The sequence below is a fragment of the Dendropsophus ebraccatus genome, chromosome 1 (assembly GCF_027789765.1).
Source record: "Dendropsophus ebraccatus isolate aDenEbr1 chromosome 1, aDenEbr1.pat, whole genome shotgun sequence".
Lineage (NCBI taxonomy): Eukaryota > Metazoa > Chordata > Amphibia > Anura > Hylidae > Dendropsophus > Dendropsophus ebraccatus.
Genome location: NC_091454.1, coordinates 218,598,115 through 218,620,380, shown reverse-complemented (window position 1 = coordinate 218,620,380; position 22,266 = coordinate 218,598,115). Strand labels below are relative to the sequence as shown.

General features: G+C 43.5%; 2 protein-coding genes across 2 annotated transcripts in view; both read left to right on the top strand.

Annotated features, from left to right (window-relative positions):
- LOC138784399 (homeobox protein siamois-like) overlaps positions 1-619 on the top strand; it is a 1,177-nt gene extending 558 nt beyond the window's left edge. Inside the window, exons 2-3 of the mRNA XM_069959957.1 lie at positions 5-225; positions 346-619. Coding sequence (XP_069816058.1) covers positions 5-225; positions 346-546 — 422 coding nt within the window. The 3' untranslated portion in view covers positions 547-619. The remainder of the gene's footprint in view (positions 1-4; positions 226-345) is intronic.
- A 15,673-nt stretch (positions 620-16,292) lies between these two features.
- On the top strand, positions 16,293-17,691 carry LOC138784392 (homeobox protein siamois-like). The gene is made up of 3 exons (XM_069959945.1): positions 16,293-16,632; positions 16,891-17,111; positions 17,614-17,691. Exons 1-3 carry the CDS (start codon positions 16,293-16,295, stop codon positions 17,689-17,691), a joined length of 639 nt encoding a protein of 212 aa, XP_069816046.1.
- The last annotated feature ends 4,575 nt before the right edge of the window (positions 17,692-22,266 follow it).

Below are 22,266 nucleotides of genomic sequence, written 5' to 3'. Positions count from 1 at the left end.
CCAGGAAAATTCCACGAAAAGGAAAATGAAGTTTATAAGAAGGTCAGGATCGAGAAGGAGGAGCTGACTACGACTACAGCAAACGCCAGATGTAGAAAGAGGACAAACTACAGTAAAGAGCAGATCGCCCACCTCATGAGGGAGTTCAACCGCAACCCGTATCCAGATTTTGCCAACAGAAGTCGGATCAGTCAGATAACTGGGATTTCAGAGCCGAGAATTCAGGTAAAATATGTAATAATAATAATAATAATAATAATAATAATAATAATAATTCTTAGAATTTTGGAGTTTCTGTTTTTTTCCCCCTTGTAATGATGAATATTTCTCTATTATTTCCTTCAGGTTTGGTTTCAGAACAGAAGAGCGAGACACCTGCTAAAACCGAGCAAATCTGAAGAAGACTCTCAACAGGAGAAATTCCCAACTACGGACCAGACCGGCCAAGGTTACAGGGAGAATCCCCCCGATCCCCAGCTGTATGGAGCAGCTGACACTCCGGAGACCACCTGGATGCTGCCCGACCTGCTGCCCCTCTTATATTGAAGCATTAGTCCGTCCCCCCCTAGTGTTATAATGAGATATTACACTACTGTACAGGCACTTAGTGGCGGCAGAAGCAGAGAGAACATATTTATGGGGTTCAGAAGTTTCCGGAAAATTCTGTCATTTAATTTTGTTGTATTTAATGTTTAATAAAATATATATTTTCTGTATATTACCTGCTTTGTTGGGTTTTTCTATTTATACAATAAGCCAATAAAATAATCTATTTTATAATAAATAGACACTATAATGTAGAAGGGAAATATCAAATTTATAGTGAGTTCTGCTGCTCCAAATGAGACAAAAATCACATGATACACTCTGAATGTATTAAAGGGGAACTCCAGAGAATTTTTTTTTAAATCAACTGGTTTCAGAAAGTTATATAGATTTGTAAGTTACTTCTATTTAAAAATCTCCAGTCTTCCAGTACTTATCAGCTGCTGTATGTCCTGCAGGAAGTGGTGTATCCTCCCTAGTCTGACACAGCGCTCTCTGCTGCCACCTCTGTCCATATGAGGAACTTTCCAGAGCAGGAGAGGTTTTGTATAGGGATTTTCTACTGCTCTGGACAGTTCCTGACATGGACAGAGGTGGCAGCAGAAAGCACTGTGTCAGACTGGAGAGAATACACCACTTCCTGTAGAACATACAGCAGCTCATAAGTACCGGAAGATTGGAGATTTCTAAATAGAAGTAAATTACAAATCTGTATAACTTTCTGACACCAGTTGATTTAAAAACATCTTTATTTCTATGGAATATTCCTTCATGTAAAAAAGTAAAAAGAAGACAAAAGGTCAACAATAGGTGGTGCTGTAGCAGTAACAGTATATTATTTGCAGATTTATCTGTCATCTATCTATCTATCTATCTATCTCCTATCTATCTATCTATCTATCTATCTCCTATCTATCTATCTCCTATCTATCTATCTATCTATCTATCTATCTATCTATCTATCTATCTATCTCCTATCTATCTCCTATCTATCTATCTATTATCTATCTATCTCCTATCTATCTATCTATCTATCTATCTATCTATCTATCTATCTATCTCCTATCTATCTATCTCCTATCTATCTATCTATCTATCTATCTATCTATCTATCTATCTATCTATCTATCTATCTAAAAAACATATAAAGAGCAGCACAACTACTATGTGTAGCGCCAGGTGCCAGCGGGGAATCCAGACCACGGATTGAAGTAGTTAGTCCACTAAGAAATACTCCGCAGCACACTTATTAAGGTGAAAAAATCTAGTGCGTTTATTCCATTATAAGTGCAGTCACAAAAAACGACATATGGCAAGACGCGACGTTTCGATGGCCTCCGCCATCATTCTCAAGCGTGAGAATGATGGCGCTTGAGAATGATGGCGGAGGCCACCGAAACGTCGCGTCTTGCCATATGTTGTTTTTTGTTACTGCACTTATAATGGAATAAACGCACTAGATTTTTTCACCTTAATAAGTGTGCTGCGGAGTATTTCTCAGTGGACTATCTATCTATCTATCTATCTATCTATCTATCTATCTATCTATCTCCTATCTATCTATCTATCTATCTATCTATCTATCTATCTATCTATCTCCTATCTATCTATCTCCTATCTATCTATTGATCTATCTCCTATCTATCTATCTATCTATCTATCTCCTATCTATCTATCTATCTATCTATCTCCTATCTATCTATCTATCTATCTATCTATCTCCTATCTATCTATCTATCTATCTATCTCCTATCTATCTATCTATCTATCTATCTATCTATCTATCTATCTATCTCCTATCTATCTATTTATCTCCTATCTATCTATCTCCTATCTATCTATCTATCTATCTATCTATCTATCTATCTATCTATCTCCTATCTATCTATCTATCTATCTATCTATCTATCTATCTATCTCCTATCTATCTATTTATCTTCTATCTATCTATCTATCTATCTATCTATCTATCTATCTATCTATTTATTTATCTCCTATCTATCTCCTATCTATCTATCTATCTATCTATCTCCTATCTATCTATCTCCTATCTATCTATTGATCTATCTATCTATCTATCTCCTATCTATCTATCTATCTATCTATCTATCTATCTCCTATCTATCTATCTATCTATCTATCTATCTATCTCCTATCTATCTATCTATCTATCTATCTATCTATCTATCTATCTATCTATCTATCTCCTATCTATCTATTTATCTCCTATCTATCTATCTATCTCCTATCTATCTATCTATCTATCTATCTATCTATCTCCTATCTATCTATCTATCTATCATCTATCTATCTATCTATCTATCTCCTATCTCCTATCTATCTATCTATCTATCTATCTATCTATCTATCTATCTATTTATCTCCTATCTATCTATCTATCTATCTATCTATTTATTTATCTCCTATCTATCTCCTATCTATCTATCTATCTATCTATCTATCTATCTATCTATCTATATATCTCCTATCTCCTATCTATCTATCTATCTATATATCTCCTATCTCCTATCTCCTATCTATCTATCTATCTATCTATCTATCTATCTATCTATCTCCTATCTATCTATCTATCTATCTATCTATCTATTTATCTTCTATCTATCTATCTATCTATCTATCTCCTATCTATCTATCTCCTATCTATCTATTGATCTATCTCCTATCTATCTATCTATCTATCTATCTATCTATCTATCTATTTATTTATCTATCTATCTATCATCTATCTATCTATCTATCTATCTATCTCATATCTATCTATCTATCTATCTATCTATCTATCTATCTATCTATCTCCTATCTATCTCCTATCTATCTTCTATCAATTCAATTCAATTAAAAAAAGCTTTATTGGCAGGTCCAAAATAAACATTTAGCATTGCCAAAGCAACAGAGTATAATAGATGGAGTGTGGGGGAGAGGGGGGGGGGGGGCATTTGGGGAGGAGGGTGTATACGGGGTAAGGGGCAGGATTGGGGTATAATAGGGTGTATAACAGTCCATGGTATCTTATAATCCTCTCAGCCGGTGGCAGGTGGAGACATACTGGGCAGCTACTTCCATGGTGGCCTCCTCTTCCCCCAGCAGAATGTGGAGTTCCCTCTCCTCATCTATGGAGGTGAAGTCCGGGATGATGGTGGAGAGTCTCTGGAAGTAGGTGACCCTGGTGGATGATGGTGGAGAGTCTCTGGAAGTAGGTGACCCTGGGGGATGAGTATTTGCTGCAGTGTAGCAAGAAGTAGGCCTCATCCTCCAGGTCTCCCTGCTCGCAGTGCCGGCACAGTCGGCTCTCCCGCGGCTTGTATGTTTGTTTGTGCCGCCCCGTCTCTATCTCCAGGCTGTGGGCGCTCAGTCTATAGAGGCTTAGGGTTTGCCTGTGTTTGGGGTGGTGCAGCCTCTCTAAGTATGGCGCCATGGTGTAGTCTCTCTGCAGTGACTGGTAGATGGTGAGTTTCTGGGAGTTACTTATTTCTCTCCTCCATTCCTCTGTATATTGCCCCTGGTATGTCTCTATTGCCCCTTTTATTTGGGCTTTTGTCAGGGCATGTTGTGGGGTTTGGCTGGACTGGTGGTGGATGCCCTGTTGGAGGGCACATTGGGCTCCATGGCTCAGGGAGGCTTTGTGGTGATAGGAGTCTGGGTTGCTTCTCTGTAAGTGCGCCCAGAATGAAAGCGCCCTCTTCTGTACCTGGAACCATAGTGGGAACCTGCCCAACTCTGCCCGACACGCCATGTTGGAGGTGCTCCTATCTATCTATCTATCTATCTATCTATCTATCTATCTATCTATCTATCTCCTATCTATTATCTATCTATCTATCTATCTATCTATCTATCTATCTCCTATCTATCTCCTATCTATCTATCTATCTCCTATCTATCTATCTATCTATCTATCTATCTATCTATCTATCTATCTCCTATCTATTATCTATCTATCTATCTATCTATCTATCTATCTATCTATCTATCTATCTATCTATCTCCTATCTATCTCCTATCTATCTCCTATCTATCTATCTATCTATCTATCTATCTATCTATCTATCTCCTATCTATCTATCTCTCTCCTATCTATCTATCTATCTATCTATCTATCTATCTATCTATCTATCTATCTATCTCCTATCTATCTATCTATCTATCTATCTATCTATCTCCTATCTATCTATCTATCTATCTATCTATCTATCTATCTATCTATCTGTTACATACATCTCCATCTATTTAGCCAGCCCTTCCCAGTATACAGATATATATCTCACCTCCAATCCTGTAATATAATCTAATAATAATTGTTATTCTGGATCCTGCAGTCTTCCCATTAGACGTGTGAGGAGAAATTCTCCACCATCAAAGCTTCTGCTGAAGACGTCCATTTCCATAATAAATCTACAATTGCCACCCGTGTATTGTTCTGCACTATGAGGTGTCAATGGCGAAAAGTTTGACACTCTTCCAAAAACATCAAGGGAAGGTCCACTTTATTCTCCAGGACAATCCACTAACCACTTCATATATAAGATGGTTGAGGAACCTGGACTCATCATTCTTCTCAGTGAACAGCCATGGACTCAGAGCTGGACCAGGTCCTCTGCACCGTACTCTCTCTAGAAGAAGACTATCCAACATTGTCTCCTACCATGGTCGAGCAGGACACTTTACCCAATGCCGTCCTCTCACCTCCAGGTCTCTTCTCCTCTATGGAAACCCAACAGGATCTACAGACCTCTCCTACCCTGAAGAAAACCCTACTGGAGATCTACAATCTGCTGGGAATCCAAAGACAAGCCCAACTATGGAAGAGCAGGGATCCAAAGACCATCCTAAGAACGTCACCATCGTCATCATCATCATCATCATCAACAGTATCATCAACCATGGACAATGTATCCAATAAGGGTTCTTCTGCCACGTCTAAGCGTAAGTCTATACTTTAATATTATTCATCATGTTATTCATGTCCAAAGCAAGTAATTTCCCCCAAATTTTTAGACCACAAAAAAAGTTTAAAACTTTGTTTTTTAGTTGAAATCTGCTGCGGATCTGCTGCGGATTCGCAGCAGAAAATCCGCTGCGGGTCCGGTACGTGTGAACGTACCCTAAAAGTAATAATTTCATCTAATTGTGAACACAATATAAAAATATTTGAAATTTTGAAACAACTTTTTCTGTCTCCAGGAAAATTCCATGAAACGGAAAATGAGGTTTATAAGAAAGCCAGGATCGAGACAGAGGAGGAGCTGACTACGACTACAGCAAACGCCAGATGTAGAAAGAGGACAAACTACAGTAAAGAGCAGATCGCCCTCCTCATGAGGGAGTTCAACCGGAACCCGTATCCAGATTTTGCTAAAAGAAGTCGGATCAGTCAGATAACTGGGATTTCAGAGCCGAGAATTCAGGTAAGAAATACTATAATAATAATAATAGAACCATACACAATAATTCTTAATCAATAAATCTGAACATTAGATTTTTGGGGGTTTCCGTTTTCTTGTCCCGTGTAGCTTTTATTAATGATGAATATTTCTCTATTTTTTTTCTTCCAGGTTTGGTTTCAGAACAGAAGAGCGAGACACCTGCTTAAAACGAGTAAATTTGAAGAAGACTCTCAACACAAGAAACTCCCAGCTACGGACCAGACCGGCCAAGGTTACAGGGAGAATCCCCCCGATCCCCAGCTGTATTGAGCAGCTGACACTGCGGAGACCACCTGGATGCTGCCCGACCTGCTGCCCCTTTTATATTGAAGCATTAGTCCGTCCCCCCTAGTGTTATAATAAAATATTACACTACTGTACAGGCACTTAGTGGCGGCAGAAGCAGAGAGAACATATTCATAGGGTTCAGAAGCTTTCGAGAAATACTGTCATTTTATTTTATTTAATCTTTAATAAAATATATATTTTCTGTATATTACCTGGTTTGTTGTTTTTTTTCAGTATTTATTTTATATTTATAAAAGAAGCCGATTAAGCTGAGTTGCCTGTATATAGTATATACCTCTGTTCTCAAACACAATTGGTTTTGGAAGAACAGAGTATAAAGAGTTAAGTGATGATGCAATAGCATCACTCCTTACCTCCTCTTAACTAGCAGTAAGTAGCGATGCATGGTGTACCACTACTTACTGTAAAGGAGCGGGGATTCCCATCATTATTACAGGGATCCCTGCTCCTGTAATCTTGGTGCCCAAACACTTCAGTAACTGTCAGTTGACCAACAGTTCAGCTGACAGTTATCTCCCCTGATTTTGTTTGGGTAATTTTTGTTTTTTTTTAACTCAAATGAAAGTTATACAGATTTGTAATTTGCTTCTATTTAAAAATCTCCAGTCTTCTAGTACTAATCAGCTGCTGTATGTCCTGCAGGAAGTAATATATTCTATCCAGTCTGACACAGTGCTATTTTTCTTTTTCTTTAATAAAATATATATTTTCTGTATGTTACCTGGTTTGTTGTTTTTACATTTCTAAAATAAGCTGAATTTAAAGCTTTAAAGCTGAATTTCCTTTATATTATAATATAAAAAAAACAATAACGTGGAAGGGAAATACCAAAGTGATGGTGAGTTCTGCTGCTCCAAACGATGCACCTGCCATTTACAGTATTAGGCTATGTTCACACTACGTAAAACTACGGCCGTAGTTCTCGCCGCAGAACTACGGCTGTAGTTTTCAGTGGTGGAACATAGCCTTATGTTCATTGGGATCCCGGCCGGAGCGTACACACGCGCTCCGGCCGCGATCCCATGCGGCGCCGGAAAAAACTGACAGGTCAGTTTTATGCGGCCGGAATTCAGTGAATTCCGGCTGCAGAAAGACCTGTCAGTTCACACAGTGAAGCAAGTGTCTTCGGCTGCTTGCTTCACTGTGGGCTATGGGAAGCTCTGATGCGGGCGCGCGCCGAGATGATCCGGGCTGAGACCAGCCGTTCCGTGACCCAGCCAGGGTCACGGAACAGCCGGATGTTCACAGCGTGTGAACATAGCCTTAAAGGGGTACTCCCATCTCACTACTATACTTACCACTCACGCTTGCCTTCTTCTCCTGATATACAGCTCTTTCTCTCTCATTGGTGACAGATCTTTGTCTAGGTGACCGACCACCACTCTGCTCTAAAAGCAGTGGTCTGGCTGGTGTATATACATCTATAGTGTACATATTTATAGATATTATACAATATATACACTATGGGGGAGATTTATCGAACATGGTGTAAAGTGAAACTGGCTCAGTTGCCCCTAGCAACCAATCAGATTCCATCTTTCATTCCTCACAGACTCTTTGGAAAATGAAAGGTGGAATCTGATTGGTTGCTAGGGGCAACTGAGCCAGTTTCACTTTACACCATGTTTGATAAATCTCCCCCATATATCTCTATACATCTACATCATATATATATATATATATATATATATATATATATATATATATATATACTCCAGCCAGACCACTGACCAGAAAAAGAGCAGCATACACAACTTTGTAATGTGTGTTATGTATGTGAATGGCCCCCTTCCCCATGTTTCCCCCCACCCACGCTAGACCCGGAAGTGTAGTGCATTAAACTCACCGCATCTCGTGTCGACCCCCGTCCGCCATCTTGGGACAATGGCGTAGTCTTCGGGAGGCCGCTCCTCATGCCAGCATGAGGGACGGATAGAGCAGTTCGGCCAGCCTCCCGAAGACTACGTCATTGTCCCAAGATGGCGGACAGGGGTCGACACGAGATGCGGTGAGTTTAATGCACCACACTTCTGGGTCTAGTGTGGGTGGGGGGAAACATGGGGAAGGGGGCCATTCACATACATAACACACATTACAAAGTTGTATAACTTTGTAATGTGTGTTATTTTGTGAGTAATTGTTTAGCGCCGCACTAACCCTTTAACTATATATTTTTTTTGTCCAGGGTTAGAAAAACATGGCCGATTTCTTATACAAACATCTCATCACTTGTCTATTGGTGTGAACTGGTACTGTAACTCAACTACATTGACGTTTTATGTTGCTCATGTGCAGTACCCCATACAGCCTGGGCACAGGTGTGGTGCTATTTGGGATGAAAGCAGCTAGGCTTAGTGAATGTGGTAAATATGGAGCAGAACTCCACTGCAGGTGAATATTTAATGTACAGTAAAACATTGCACCTATAATAAAATAAAATTAAAGGGGTTATCCAAGCTACAAACAAAACAAAAACATGGCTGCTTTCCTCTAGAAACAGCGCCACTCTTGCCCTTAGGTTGTGTGCAATATTGCAGCAGTTCCATTTAAGTGAATGGGGCTGAGTTGTAATACCACACACAACCAGAGGACAGGGGCGGAGCTGTTTTTGCAAAAAAAAAAAAAAAAAAGTAGCTGTAGTAGTTTTTTCTAATCCTGGATAACCCCCTCGATAATCTATGTTGTTTATCCCATTCCATGTACCAGACATAGACTTTAGGATTGGGGAGAGCGCCTCCTATGTACAAACATCAAACAAGAATCCAATACACATAATGCTGACACACACATCCGATACTGCTGTTCTTAGGGCACACAGAGGTGTCAAGGGTCAGAGGTGTCTCGGGTGGATCAAGGAGTCAGTCTCTTATAGAGACATGAAAGTACGGCTGACTTTCTCCCTAACACTTTATTTATTTCTCATTCCTCTAAAAATAACTTGGTATAAGTTTTTTTTTTTAATTTTTAAATTTATCCTTTTTTTTTTTTTTTTACTTTAACCTGAGTGTACCTATCATGTGTGGAGCTTTATTTACAAATAAAAAAACAATGCATACTCACCTGCCCTGATCCCCCGTAGCTGACGCTCTAGTGGCTCAGGAAATGCCCAATCAGCCAATCAATAAAAACCCTGCTCCGACCAGTCATTGGCTGAAGGGGCCTTTCCCCTTTTAATGTCAATATTCTTGTTGGTCTAGGGAAGTAAAAGGATTCATGTCAGTATGCCGGGCAGGCCAGGGCAGGGAAGGTTCAGGTGAGTAAACAAATGTTGAGGAAGTCTTTTTAAGTATGTCTAGTATTCTAGGGCAGTGTAAGGGTTAAAGGGGTATTCTGGCACCGTAGAAAAAAAATACTATAGTGCAAAATAGAAAAATAGAAGAAAACCCCCCCACAATACTTATCTACTCCCTGATCCCACCATTGTAGAGGAGGAGCTAGAGCTGCGGCGGGATCAGTGTGGGACTGGGGCTAGGTAAGTACAGTATATTGTTATTTTCTATTTTACCAGGACTTAGGCATTAAATTAGCTAGAATACCACTTTAATGTACGGATCCCTGGTGGTCCGGGGCAGTGATTAATTCATTTTTTTTATATTTATAATAAGGCCACCCTAGTGATTATTATTATAAGTCGTTTTATAGGCAAAATTTTCAGTTATAGCATTTGCCAAGTTATTCATAGAATATTATGTGAGTTTTATGTGTTTTAGATGCCTATAGATAGTTTTGTATATGGAAATTAAGGGTTTTACGGCCTATATTTTGTTGCTATGATATTATTATTATGATATATATTAATATATTATACATGTGACTTGTTTCTCTTTATGCTTAGTAAGATGTTTTGTTGGTTTTGCAGCAGCTGTCTGGCACTGAGCGCATCTACTCAGCTTATAGTTAACCACTATCATTGCTAACCATGACATTTAATTTATAGCGCTTGACAGGAAGTGTGATCCGCTACTTGACCTATTTGGTTTAGACCTAAAATGCACAAACATACACATAAGCCCTATTCTATAGACATGCATCAACTCATCAGGTCTGGAGAATTGTTCTAATCCAGAGATGGGGAACCTTCGGCCCTCCAGCTGTTGCAAAACTACAACTCCTACCATGCCTGGACAGCCAAAGGGAATTGTAGTTTTGCAACAGCTGGAGGGCCGGAGGTTCCCCATCCATGGGAGAAGATGAGTTATAACTAGAAGAAGAAGGCCTGACCTCATATTGTACCAAGATACAAAGGTCACTGAATTTATTTGGAACAGGAACAAACAGAGTGTCGGCTGGCACTACACGATACACGTTACCACCCACAGCTTCAGGCCATCGACCCGTCCGGGAGATCACACAACACTTAGGTGGTGCACGCTTCTTGAACACAGTCTAGTCAAATCTTTCTAGTCGTGAGAATGAATAAATGCAGCACTCACCCTGAAATAAAGCATCGTTCACACTTGGAAGTGGTGAGTGCCGCATTTATTCATTCTCTGGACTGCAAAGATTCCACTGAATATAGAGTCTGGACATAATTTGGATTTTTTATTCAGTCATCTAGTCCATTTACATATAGGGAAAGATTGCCCTATGGTAGGTGTGAAATAAAAGACAAGAGAGGTGGATCAAAAAATAAAAAAGGGACCCCTCTAAACAACAGGGACAAATATTCCTGTGGATGAACAAGTTTTTTTTTTAAATATAGGACCGATCCTGTCTCCAGAAGAAGCTGTAAAGTCAGGGCAAAGATAAGTATTAGTCTTCCTGCTGAAGAAGATGATCCAGCATTGCCCCGCCCCCGAGGAGCTAGGAACATCTGTTCAGTCATTTCTGCATTGGCCTGTAGTGTATTGTCCAGAAGTAACAATATATAAAAACATAACAAATAAATGATGGAGCCAAGAGTTATTATTGACTCCTCCTATACATCTATTAGTTTAGGATGATGTATTTGTATGTATGTATAGTTATACATTATATTCAGTGTTGTGTATACTCTATGTTTTATATAACTGAATATTGTTGTGTTATTCTTGTATAGGTTACTAGTATATGACACATACATTATGACCTATGTTATACTACCAGTAAGAAATACTTTATCTTAACCCCCTTTGGTGATTAAAGGGGTTCTCCAGCTCTACATATTGATATGCCTCAATACCTGATGGTGGGGTGCTGGCATTGTGATGATCAGCTGTTTTGCAGAACCCTTGTGGATGGAGCCAGGAACAAATGGCTCCATTCAATGTGTAGTGGTCATACCAGGTTACTTCGGCTCAGTTCCTATTCACTTCAATGGAAATTTATCTGCAGTAGCTTGGAATGACTAATAGATGATGGCTCATGTTCACTTGGGGTGCTGGGCTCCAGATACTGATAGCAATAGATGGTCAATATGTATAAATGGAGAACCCCTTTAAAGCCCTTGTGTTATGAAGCGTGCATACAGATACTGCACATTTTATTTTTTTTTTTATTATAACTTTTTTTTATATTTCATTATAATCAAGTGTCTCCATGTCTGATTATTTACAATCAAGCCAGTATGATAAGTAAGAGTACATGATGTCATTGATTCTCCTTCTATATGGAGAATAAATCTTTGATGCCCAGCACACAGCTGAGAGGCCTATTTGCATGTGACAGCCCATAAATCCCTGGTGTGGAATGGGCAGAGGTGTAAAGATGGGTGAAAGGATCAAAGAAGTTGGTGCCGCCCCAATATGACAAAAACATCAAACATTCAGTTCTCCTTTTGTTTTCCAATACACATTGGCCCTGGTCATAAAAGTTTCCCCCAAAATACTGAAACCATAATTCCTCCAAGAGCAGCTGAAGAGACAAGTCATGGATAGTGAGCTGGAGCAGGTCCTCTGCACTGTCCTCTCTCTAGAAGAAGATTACCCAGCGTTGGCTCCTCCCCCGAGGAGCCAGGAACAGCTGACTAGTAATTTCTTTACTTTTAGTGATTTCATTTCACAGAAGGAGAAGTGGGAAGCTCTTCCTCACTCAGCTCTTCCTCACTCAGTCGTTCCTTACTCAGCTCTTCCTCACTCAGCTCTTCATCACTCAGCTTTACCTCACTCAGCTCTTCATCACTCAGCTCTTTTGCAGCAGACAGCATGTGAATTCTATTCTATTCTAGGAATCCATGAAGAATCCCAGAATATGGGACAAATCATAACAGGCACGACAATTCCTAAGGCTAACAAAGACGGCAAACTGAGGAAGCCGCTGAAAAGTAAGTGTCCATTTATATTTTTAAATTTAAAGGTTTTGTTTGAATATTTAAAATCTTAAATGTATCAGACATTTTTAGGTGTAATTGAATTGTTACCTGTATAAAACAAATGGTATAATAAAAACAAATGATGTTATACATAATATTGTACATATATATATATATATATATATATATATATATATATCATATATCATTTATCCTTAATTTTTTTTCAACTCTACAAAATGTTTAATTTTTTTTTTTCAACAGGAAAAAATTCTCATGACGGCCAAGATGGATGTAAGAAGCCCAGAGTGGAGATTGATAGCGTTCAGATATTGTCTTCCAGTGCCCGATCCAGAAAGAAAACCGTCTACACCAATGAGCAGACCAAGTTTCTCCAGAGGGAGTTTGACTATAATCCTTATCCAGATTTTGTTCGAAGATGTCGGATTTCTCAGATCACCGGAATTCCAGAACCCAGGATACAGGTAATAATGCAAAATATGTTGTTGTTTTTTCAATGATTTTTAGCAATATAAGTATATTATATTATTATATGTATTATTATTAGTGTTGTTATTATTACTATTGTTGTTGTGCTTGTTGTTATTATTATTAGTGATGTTATTATTAGTCTTGTTGTTGTTAGTATTATTATGAGTGTTATTACTACTACTATTGTTGTTAGTATTATTATTAGTGTTGTTATTACTACTATTGTTGTTAGTATTATTATTAGTGTTGTTATTACTACTATTGTTGTTAGTATTATTATTAGTGTTGTTATTACTACTATTGTTGTTAGTATTATTATTATTACTATTAGTGGTTTTGTTAGTATCATTATTAGTCTTGTTAGTATTATTATTAGCGTTATTTTTAGTCTTGTTCTTCTGGTTGTTGTTAGAATTATTATTAGTTTATTATTAGTCTTGTTGTTGTTATTATTAGTGTTATTAATATTTTAGCTGTAACATTATTACATTGCTTATATACACTGTATATATTACTGTTGCTTATGGTATTCTTTTTTATAGTCATTATTTATTACATTTATGACATGCATTCTTCCTTATTTTCTTATGCTACACTATACAAAAAAGATAATATATAACAACATTTATTACAGGTTTGGTTCCAGAACAGAAGAGCCAGACATCTTTCAAGTAGCAGCCAAGTCCCAGAAAAGAAGAAATCTACAACACGGATTATTCCGGCAGATCATGAGAAGCTTCCGTATACCTCCCCCCAGGACCTCAGGCTATTCTGAGCCATTGCACCTCTGTATTTTATTTATAGCGTATCTATATCATCTATAGTGTTTGGTTATGTTCACATAGTTTTTGTGCTTATTTAATAATACAATAAAATATTTTTGCTTTTTTCCCCTCTTATAATGGATTTGCAGATGTGTGGAGTTTATTTACACTGTGGAGCGTCCCTGGATATAACCAGGATATGAAACTGAGGAGGACGTCTAAGAGGAAACTGGGAAAGAACGACTGAAGCAACAAAGTAAGTCACCATGAAAGAAATGTTGTTATGGGTTTTATTAAGCAGTAACATTAAAGAGTAACTCTGCTAGACATATATATTATAGCTTTAGGTTACATGTACGTATAGCAATACCATATGAAAACCTAGCTTAGCAGTGTTGCTTATTTGTCATGTTACCAAGACCTGAAGCCTGGGCAGGTCATGGCCATACCTAAAACCTGGGCAGGTCATGGCCATACCTAAAACCTGGGCAGGTCATGGACGTACCTGAAGACTGGGCCCAGGCTTCAGGTACGTTCATGACCTGCCCAGGCTTCAGGTATGGCCATGACCTGCCCAGGCTTCAGGTACGTCCATGACCTGCCCAGGCTTCAGGTATGGCCATGACGTGCCCAGGCTTCAGGTATGGCCATGACGTGCCCAGGCTTCAGGTATGGCCATGACGTGCCCAGGCTTCAGGTATGGCCATGACCTGCCCAGGCTTCAGGTACGTCCATGACCTGCCCAGGCTTCAGGTATGGCCATGACCTGCCCAGGCTTCAGGTATGGCCATGACCTGCCCAGGCTTCAGGTATGGCCATGACCTGCCCAGGCTTCAGGTATGGCCATGACCTGCCCAGGCTTCATGTATGGCCATGACCTGCCCAGGCTTCAGGTATGGCCATGACCTGCCCATGCTTCAGGTATGGCCATGACCTGCCCAGGCTTCAGGTACGTCCATGACCTGCCCAGGCTTTAGGTATAGCCATGACCTGCCCAGGCTTCATTTATGGCCTAGTACTGGATAATGTATAGTAAATCCATGTAGTATATCCATGTAACTTTTTTATGCTTTATATCGGCACAGCTTCCATATTATAGTTGTTATACCATTCTGTTCTGTAGATCTCCTGAACCAAAACATAAACTATCATATGATTCTGTGTTCATATTCTGAGTATAATGTACTCAGCTAAATATACAGATGGTAGATAATAGCACATACACATATAAAAGATATAAAAAGACATGCTATGGGTTACTTGTTGCTTCTTAATGGCATTAAAAAATGTTTTTTCATCAAAGCTATAAAGGTGATTTAAATATTAAAGACCAGGCGCCCCCTGGAGGGGAAGGTGTGAAATGGTGGAAGGTGTGAGGTAAAACTGAAAGGATCAAAGAAGTGGGTGATACCCTAATATTACAAAACATCAAACAGGGGTTTACCCTTTGAAAAGAAATGTTCTGACACTTACATATAAATCTCCGAATGTTGGAGACATAGTATAAGCAATAGAACCAGAAGAGACAAGTCCTGGATAGTGAGCTGGAGCAGGTCCTCTGCACTGTCCTCCCTCTAGAAGAAGATTACCCAGCAGTGTCTCCTCCCCCGAGGAGCCAGGAACAGCTGACAAGTAATTTCTTTACTTTTAGTGGTTTTATTTTAATTAATGAGATGCAAGAATCTCCGTACTCCATCATTCTAGAGCCGAGAGCGTCAGGTTATATTCTATTCCAGGTTGTCTACTAGAATCACTGTATAGAGGAGGAACAGAAGGCAAGATATAACATCTATCGCCTATCTATCTTCTATCTATCTATCTATCTATCTATCTATCTATCTATCTTCTATCTATCTATCTATCTATCTATCTATCTATCTATCTTCTATCTATCTATCTATCTATCTATCTATCTATCTTCTATCTATCTATCTATCTATCTATCTATCTATCTATCTATCTATCTATCTATCTTCTATCTATCTATCTATCTCCTATCTATCTATCTTCTATCTATCTATCTATCTATCTATCTATCTATCTATCTATCTATCATCTATCTATCTATCTATCTATCTATCTATCTATCATCTATCTATCTTACTTTCTCTCTATCTTCTATCTATCTATTTATTATCTATCTATCTGCAAAATGCATTCATTGGAATCTAAATAATTAAATAGTACATTTTATATTTTTCAAAAACAGAACAAAAAAATCCTCTCTCTCTCTCTCTCTATATATATATATCCTCATAAATGTTTGGTCACCTCTAGAGTACTGACAGAAATGTCTTTGATCCCAATAGCAGAACTCTAAAGGCCATTTACATTTTAGCACTTAGGTCCATACTGAGAAGGAAGGTGTGAAATATGTGGAGGAGAAAAGATGGAATAAATGGATCAAAGAAGTGGGTGAGACCCCCAATATTACAAAGACATCAAAAGGGGGTCCCCTCTTTTGTTCTGTAATACACATTCATTGGTGAATACATAAGCTGTTCCAAAATGCTGGAGGCTTCATTGCACCAGAAGAACTTGAAGAGGTCAGTCATGGACAGTGAGCTGGAGCAGGTCCTCTGCACTGTCTTGTCTCTAGAAGAAGATTACCCCAGATTGTCTCCTCCCATGCGGAACCAGGAGAATCCCTCTAGTCATTTCTACACTCTCATTGATTTCAGTTCGGCCATGGAAGCTCCAGGATGTCTCCATCCCTCAGATATTCTACAAGAAGCAGCATGTGACCTGTACTCTATGATAGGTTTACAAGAAGATTTACCCAGTATAATGCCAGGTGTGCCCGCCCCTGCGGAACCTGGAGCAGACAGACAGATCAAGCCCTTAAAAAGTAGGTGCCTTTTCATTATTTCATTTCTAAATTCATTTAGATTTTGTTTAGATTTAGAATTTTTTAAACTTTTTAAAGTTTACTACTGTCACATAGAGAATTATGTTGTTTCTTCTTAGCACCACACTTGAAATCCCCTTTATACTACTATTATAGATGTTAAAAAAAATTTCCAAAAATTTTAATTTGTAGTTTACTTATAAATTTCGTTGCTGTTTTAAATGTTAATTTAACTATAATTTTTTTTATTCCTTTAAGGAAAGTATTCTGATGACAGTCAGGATGGATGTAAGAAGCCCAGAGTGGAGATGTATACCCGGGAGACAATGACTTCTGGGGCCCATTCCAGGAAGAAAACAATCTTCAGCACCGAGCAGACCAAGTTCCTTCAGAACCAGTTTGAATTCAATCCTTATCCAGACTTCGTCCAAAGATGTGAGATCTCTCAGATGACAGGGATCCCCGAACCCAGGATACAGGTAAGGAGATGTAGTCAAATTTGTATAATTATTAGGAAATATTATTATTATTATTATTATTATTATTATTATTGTTGTTGTTGTTGTTGTTGTTGTTGTTGTTGTTATTACTATTATTCTTGCTACTAATCTTATTAGTACTACTATCATAATTATTACTATTATTATTTTTATTATTATTATACTTCTACTACTACAATTATTATTAATACTACTATTATTAGTTTATTATTATTATTATTACTATTATTACTATTATTATTATAACTACAATTATTATTACTATTACTACAATTATTATTATTATTACTACAATTATTATTATTACTATTACTACAATTAGTATTATTATTACTACTATTATTAGTTTATTATTATTAGTAGTAGTATTATTAGTATTAGTATTATTATTATTACTATTATTTCTCCATATTTTTCATTTTCAAAATATTTAAGTATTATTAAAAATAAATATTAAAAATCTTTTTTCATATTTTTACAGGTTTGGTTTCAAAACAGAAGAGCGAGACATCCTCCAAGAACCAATAGATCCCTGGGAAATAGGAAGCGTCTTCAATGAGGAGAGGCCCCTGGCAGAAATCTACAGACTTTGCTAGTATTGTACTGTATCAGGAGTATTTTAAGTTATTTCTACCCATGTGTGCACTTATCTCATAACAATATAATAAATCTGTTTTCTATTTTACTATCATAGTCAGTCTCTGTTTCTTGTAATCTGTGATGTTTATGAATCGAGCACTGGTTAAGTCTAGAATGGATATATATATATATATATCGTAACCAACAACTTTGGCCAGAGCCCCCTGCAAACCAACGCCGTAGTGGTAATGATTTGGTAGCAGAGGGGTTGGTGGACAATGGGTCGCCCCTCCTATAGACACTGGTGTTGTGGTAATGGTTTGGCAGCAGTAGGGTTGGTGGAGCACTGGGCTGCTCCTCCTATAGGCACTGGTTTTGTGGTAATGATTTGGCAGAAGTGGGGTTGGTGGATAATGGGTCGCTCCTCTTATAGGCACTGGTGTTGGTGGAGCACTGGGTCGCTCCTCCTATAGACACTGGTGTTGTGGTCATGATTTGGTAGCAGTGGGGTTGACGGACAATGGGTTCCTCCTCCTATAGGCACTGTTGTTGGTGGAGCAATGGGCTGCCCTTCTTATAGACACTGGTGTTGTAGCGATGGCGTTCACCACCCAGCACCAGGGCCGCCGATAGGGCAGTACAACCGGTACTGCCGTATGGGGCCCGGACCCTAAGAGACATGGGGGGGGGCCCGGCGGTTGTGCCGCTTCGGTCCGGTGAGCTTCCGGCACACGCTGCCTCTATCACTGGCCGGAAGCTCACAGCTGCAGCCCTGCGGTCCTTCTCTTCTGCTCGGCAGCGGCGCACGTGACGTCATCGCGCAGAGCAGGAGAGAAGTTCCTGGACCGCGGGGCTGCAGCTGTGAGCTTCCGGCCAGTGATAGAGGCAGCGTGTGCCGGAAGCTCACCGGACCAAAGCTGCATGGGAAGGGGGGACCTGCCTCACCTGCCTCACCTGCCTCTGCTCCCCCGGCCGCTCCCTCTTCCCCCAGCCTCTCCTCCTGTACCCCCCCTCCAGCCTCTCCTCCTGTACCCCCCCCTCCAGCCTCTCCTCCTGTGCCCCCCCTCCAGCCTCTCCTCCTGTACCCCCCCCTCCAGCCTCTCCTCCTGTACCCCCCCCCAGCCTCTCCTCCTGTACCCCCCCTCCAGCCTCTCCTCCTGTACCCCCCCTCCAGCCTCTCCTCCTGTGCCCCCCCTCCAGCCTCTCCTCCTGTACCCCCCTCTCCAGCCTCTCCTCCTATACCCCCCCTCCAGCCTCTCCTCCTGTACCCCCCCTCCAGCCTCTCCTCCTGTACCCCCCCTCCAGCCTCTCCTCCTGTACCCCCCTCCAGCCTCTCCTCCTGTAGCCCTCCTCCAGCCTCTCCTCCTGTACCCCCCCCTCCAGCCTCTCCTCCTGTACCCCCTCCAGCCTCTCCTCCTGTACCCCCCCTCCAGCCTCTCCTCCTGTACCCCCTCCAGCCTCTCCTCCTGTACCCCCCCTCCAGCCTCTCCTCCTGTACCCCCCTCCAGCCTTTCCTCCTGTACCCCCCCTCCAGCCTCTCCTCCTGTACCCCCCTCCAGCCTCTCCTCCTGTACCCCCCTCCAGCCTCTCCTCCTGTACCCCCCTCCAGCCTCTCCTCCTGTACCCCCCCCCTCCAGCCTCGCCTCCTGTACCCCCCCCCCTCCAGCCTCTCCTCCTGTACCCCTCCTCCAGCCTCTCCTCCTGTACCCCCCCTCCAGCCTCTCCTCCTGTACCCCCTCCAGCCTCTCCTCCTGTACCCCCCCTCCAGCCTCTCCTCCTGTACCCCTCCTCCAGCCTCTCCTCCTGTACCCCCCTCCAGCCTCTCCTCCTGTACCCCCTCCAGCCTCTCCTCCTGTACCCCTCCTCCAGCCTCTCCTCCTGTACCCCCTCCAGCCTCTCCTCCTGTACCCCCCCTCCAGCCTCTCCTCCTGTACCCCTCCTCCAGCCTCTCCTCCTGTACCCCCCTCCAGCCTCTCCTCCTGTACCCCCTCCAGCCTCTCCTCCTGTACCCCTCCTCCAGCCTCTCCTCCTGCACCCCCCCTCCAGCCTCTCCTCCTGTACCCCCCCTCCAGCCTCTCCTCCTGTACCCCCCCTCCAGCCTCCCCTCCTGTACCCCCTCCAGCCTCTCCTCCTGTACCCCCTCCAGCCTCTCCTCCTGTACCCCCCCTCTAGCCTCTCCTCCTGTACCCCCCTCCAGCCTCTCCTCCTGTACCCTCCCTCCAGCCTCTCCTCCTGTACCCCCCCTCCAGCCTCTCCTCCTGTACCCCCCCTCCAGCCTCCCCTCCTGTACCCCCTCCAGCCTCTCCTCCTGTACCCCCCCTCCAGCCTCTCCTCCTGTACCCCCCTCTAGCCTCTCCTCCTGTACCCCCCTCCAGCCTCTCCTCCTGTACCCCCCCTCCAGCCTCTCCTCCTGTACCCTCCCTCCAGCCTCTCCTCCTGTACCCCCCTCCAGCCTCTCCTCCTGTGCCCCCCCTCCAGCCTCTCCTCCTGTACTCCCCCCTCCAGCCTCTCCTCCTGTACCCCCCCAGCCTCTCCTCCTGTACCCCCCCTCCAGCCTCTCCTCCTGTACCCCCCCTCCAGCCTCTCCTCCTGTACCCCCTCCAGCCTCTCCTCCTGTACCCCCCCTCCAGCCTCTCCTCTTGTACCCCCCCTCCAGCCTCTCCTCCTGTACCCCCCCTCCAGCCTCTCCTCCTGTACCCCCCTCCTGTACCCCCTCCAGCCTCTCCTCTTGTACCCCCCTGCCTCTCCTCCTGCACCCCCAGCCTCTCATCCGGTACCTCCTCTAGCCTCTCCTCCTGTACCCCTCAGCCTCACCCCCTGCACCCCACAGCCTCTCCTCCTGTACACCACAGCCTCTCCTCCTGTACCCCTCAGCCTCACCCCCTGCACCCCACAGCCTCTCCCCAGCCTCTCCTCCTCTACCCCCTCCAGCCTCTCCTCCTGCACCCCCCTTCCAGCCTCTCCTCCTGTACCCCCTTCCAGCCTCTCTTCCTGTACCCCCCCTCCTGTACCCCCTCCAGCCTCTCCTCCTGTACCCCCTCCAGCCTCTCCTCTTGTACCCCCCCCGCCTCTCCTCCTGCACCCCACAGCCTCTCCTCCTGCACCCCCCAGCCTCTCCTCCTGCAACCCCCAGCCTCTCCTCCTGCACCCCACAGCCTCTCCCCCAGCCTCTCCTCCTGCAACCCCCAGCCTCTCCTCCTGCACCCCACAGCCTCTCCCCCAGCCTCTTCTCCTGCACCCCCCAGCCTCTCCTCCTGCACCCCCCAGCCTCTCCTCCTGCACCCCCAGCCTCTCCTCCTGCACCCCACAGCCTCTCCCCCAGCCTCTTCTCCTGCACCCCCCAGCCTCTCCCCCAGCCTCTTCTCCTGCACCCCCAGCCTCTTCTCCTGCCTCTCCTCCTGCACCCCACAGCCTCTCCTCCTGCACCCCACAGCCTCACCCAGCCTCTTCTCCTGCACCTCTCAGCCTCTCCTCCTGCACCCCACAGCCTCTCCCACAGCCTCTTCTCCTGCACCCCCCAGCCTCTCCCCCAGCCTCTTCTCCTGCACCCCCAGCCTCTCCTCCAGCCTCTCCTCCTGCACCCCACAGCCTCTCCTCCTGCACCCCATAGCCTCTCCTCCTGCACCCCAAAGCCTCTCCTCCTGCACCCCACAACCTCTCCCCCTAGCCTATCCTCCTGCACCCCCAGCCTTTCCGTCAGCACCCCCCAGCCTCTCTGTCAGCACCCCCCAGCCTCTCCTCCTGCACCCCCTAGCCTCTCCACCAGCACCCCCAGCTGCTCTCCCTGCCCCCCAGCTGCTCCTCCTGCCCCCCATCTTCTCCCCCTGCCCCATCTGCTCCTCCGCCTGTCCCCCATCTTCTCCCCCTGCCCCATCTGCTCCTCCGCCTGTCCCCCATCTTCTCCCCCTGCCACCCCAGCTGCCCAATCTTCTCCCTGCCACCCTAGCTGCCCCCTATCTGCTCCCCCTGCCTGCCACCCCAGCTGCTCCTCCTGCCCCCCATCTACTCCCCCTGCCACCCCAGCTGCTGCCCCCGAGCTGATCCCTCTGCCCCACATTGCTCCCTCTGCCCCCCCAGCTGCTCCCCCTGCCCCTCTCACCCCAGCTGCTCCCCCTGCCCCCATCTACTACCCCTGCCCCTCTCACCCCAGCTGCTCCCCCTGCCCCCCATCTGCTCCTCCTCCTGCCCCCATCTACTCCCCCTGCCCCCAGCTGCTCCCTCTGCCTCCCCAGATTCTCCCCCTGCCCCCTAGCTGCTCCCCCTCCCCGTCACCCCAGCTTCTTCCCTTCACCCCAGCGGCTTCCCCTGCCACCCCCAGCTGCCTCCCTTCCCCAGTCACCCCCAGCTGCCTGCTTGCAGACTAGTTGTGGTCGGAGAAGTCTTCTTCGCCAGATGGAGAAGAAAGCAAGAAGCGACGGCAATCGGAGAAGACGTCACCTGTGAGTCATTAGTAACTGCACTGTAATCACTTCTATAGTGTGCAGAGCCTGTGTACCATTGGGGTCTAAATGGGTCAGTGTATTGTTTGCGGTAGTGTACTGACACAGCCCCGCGG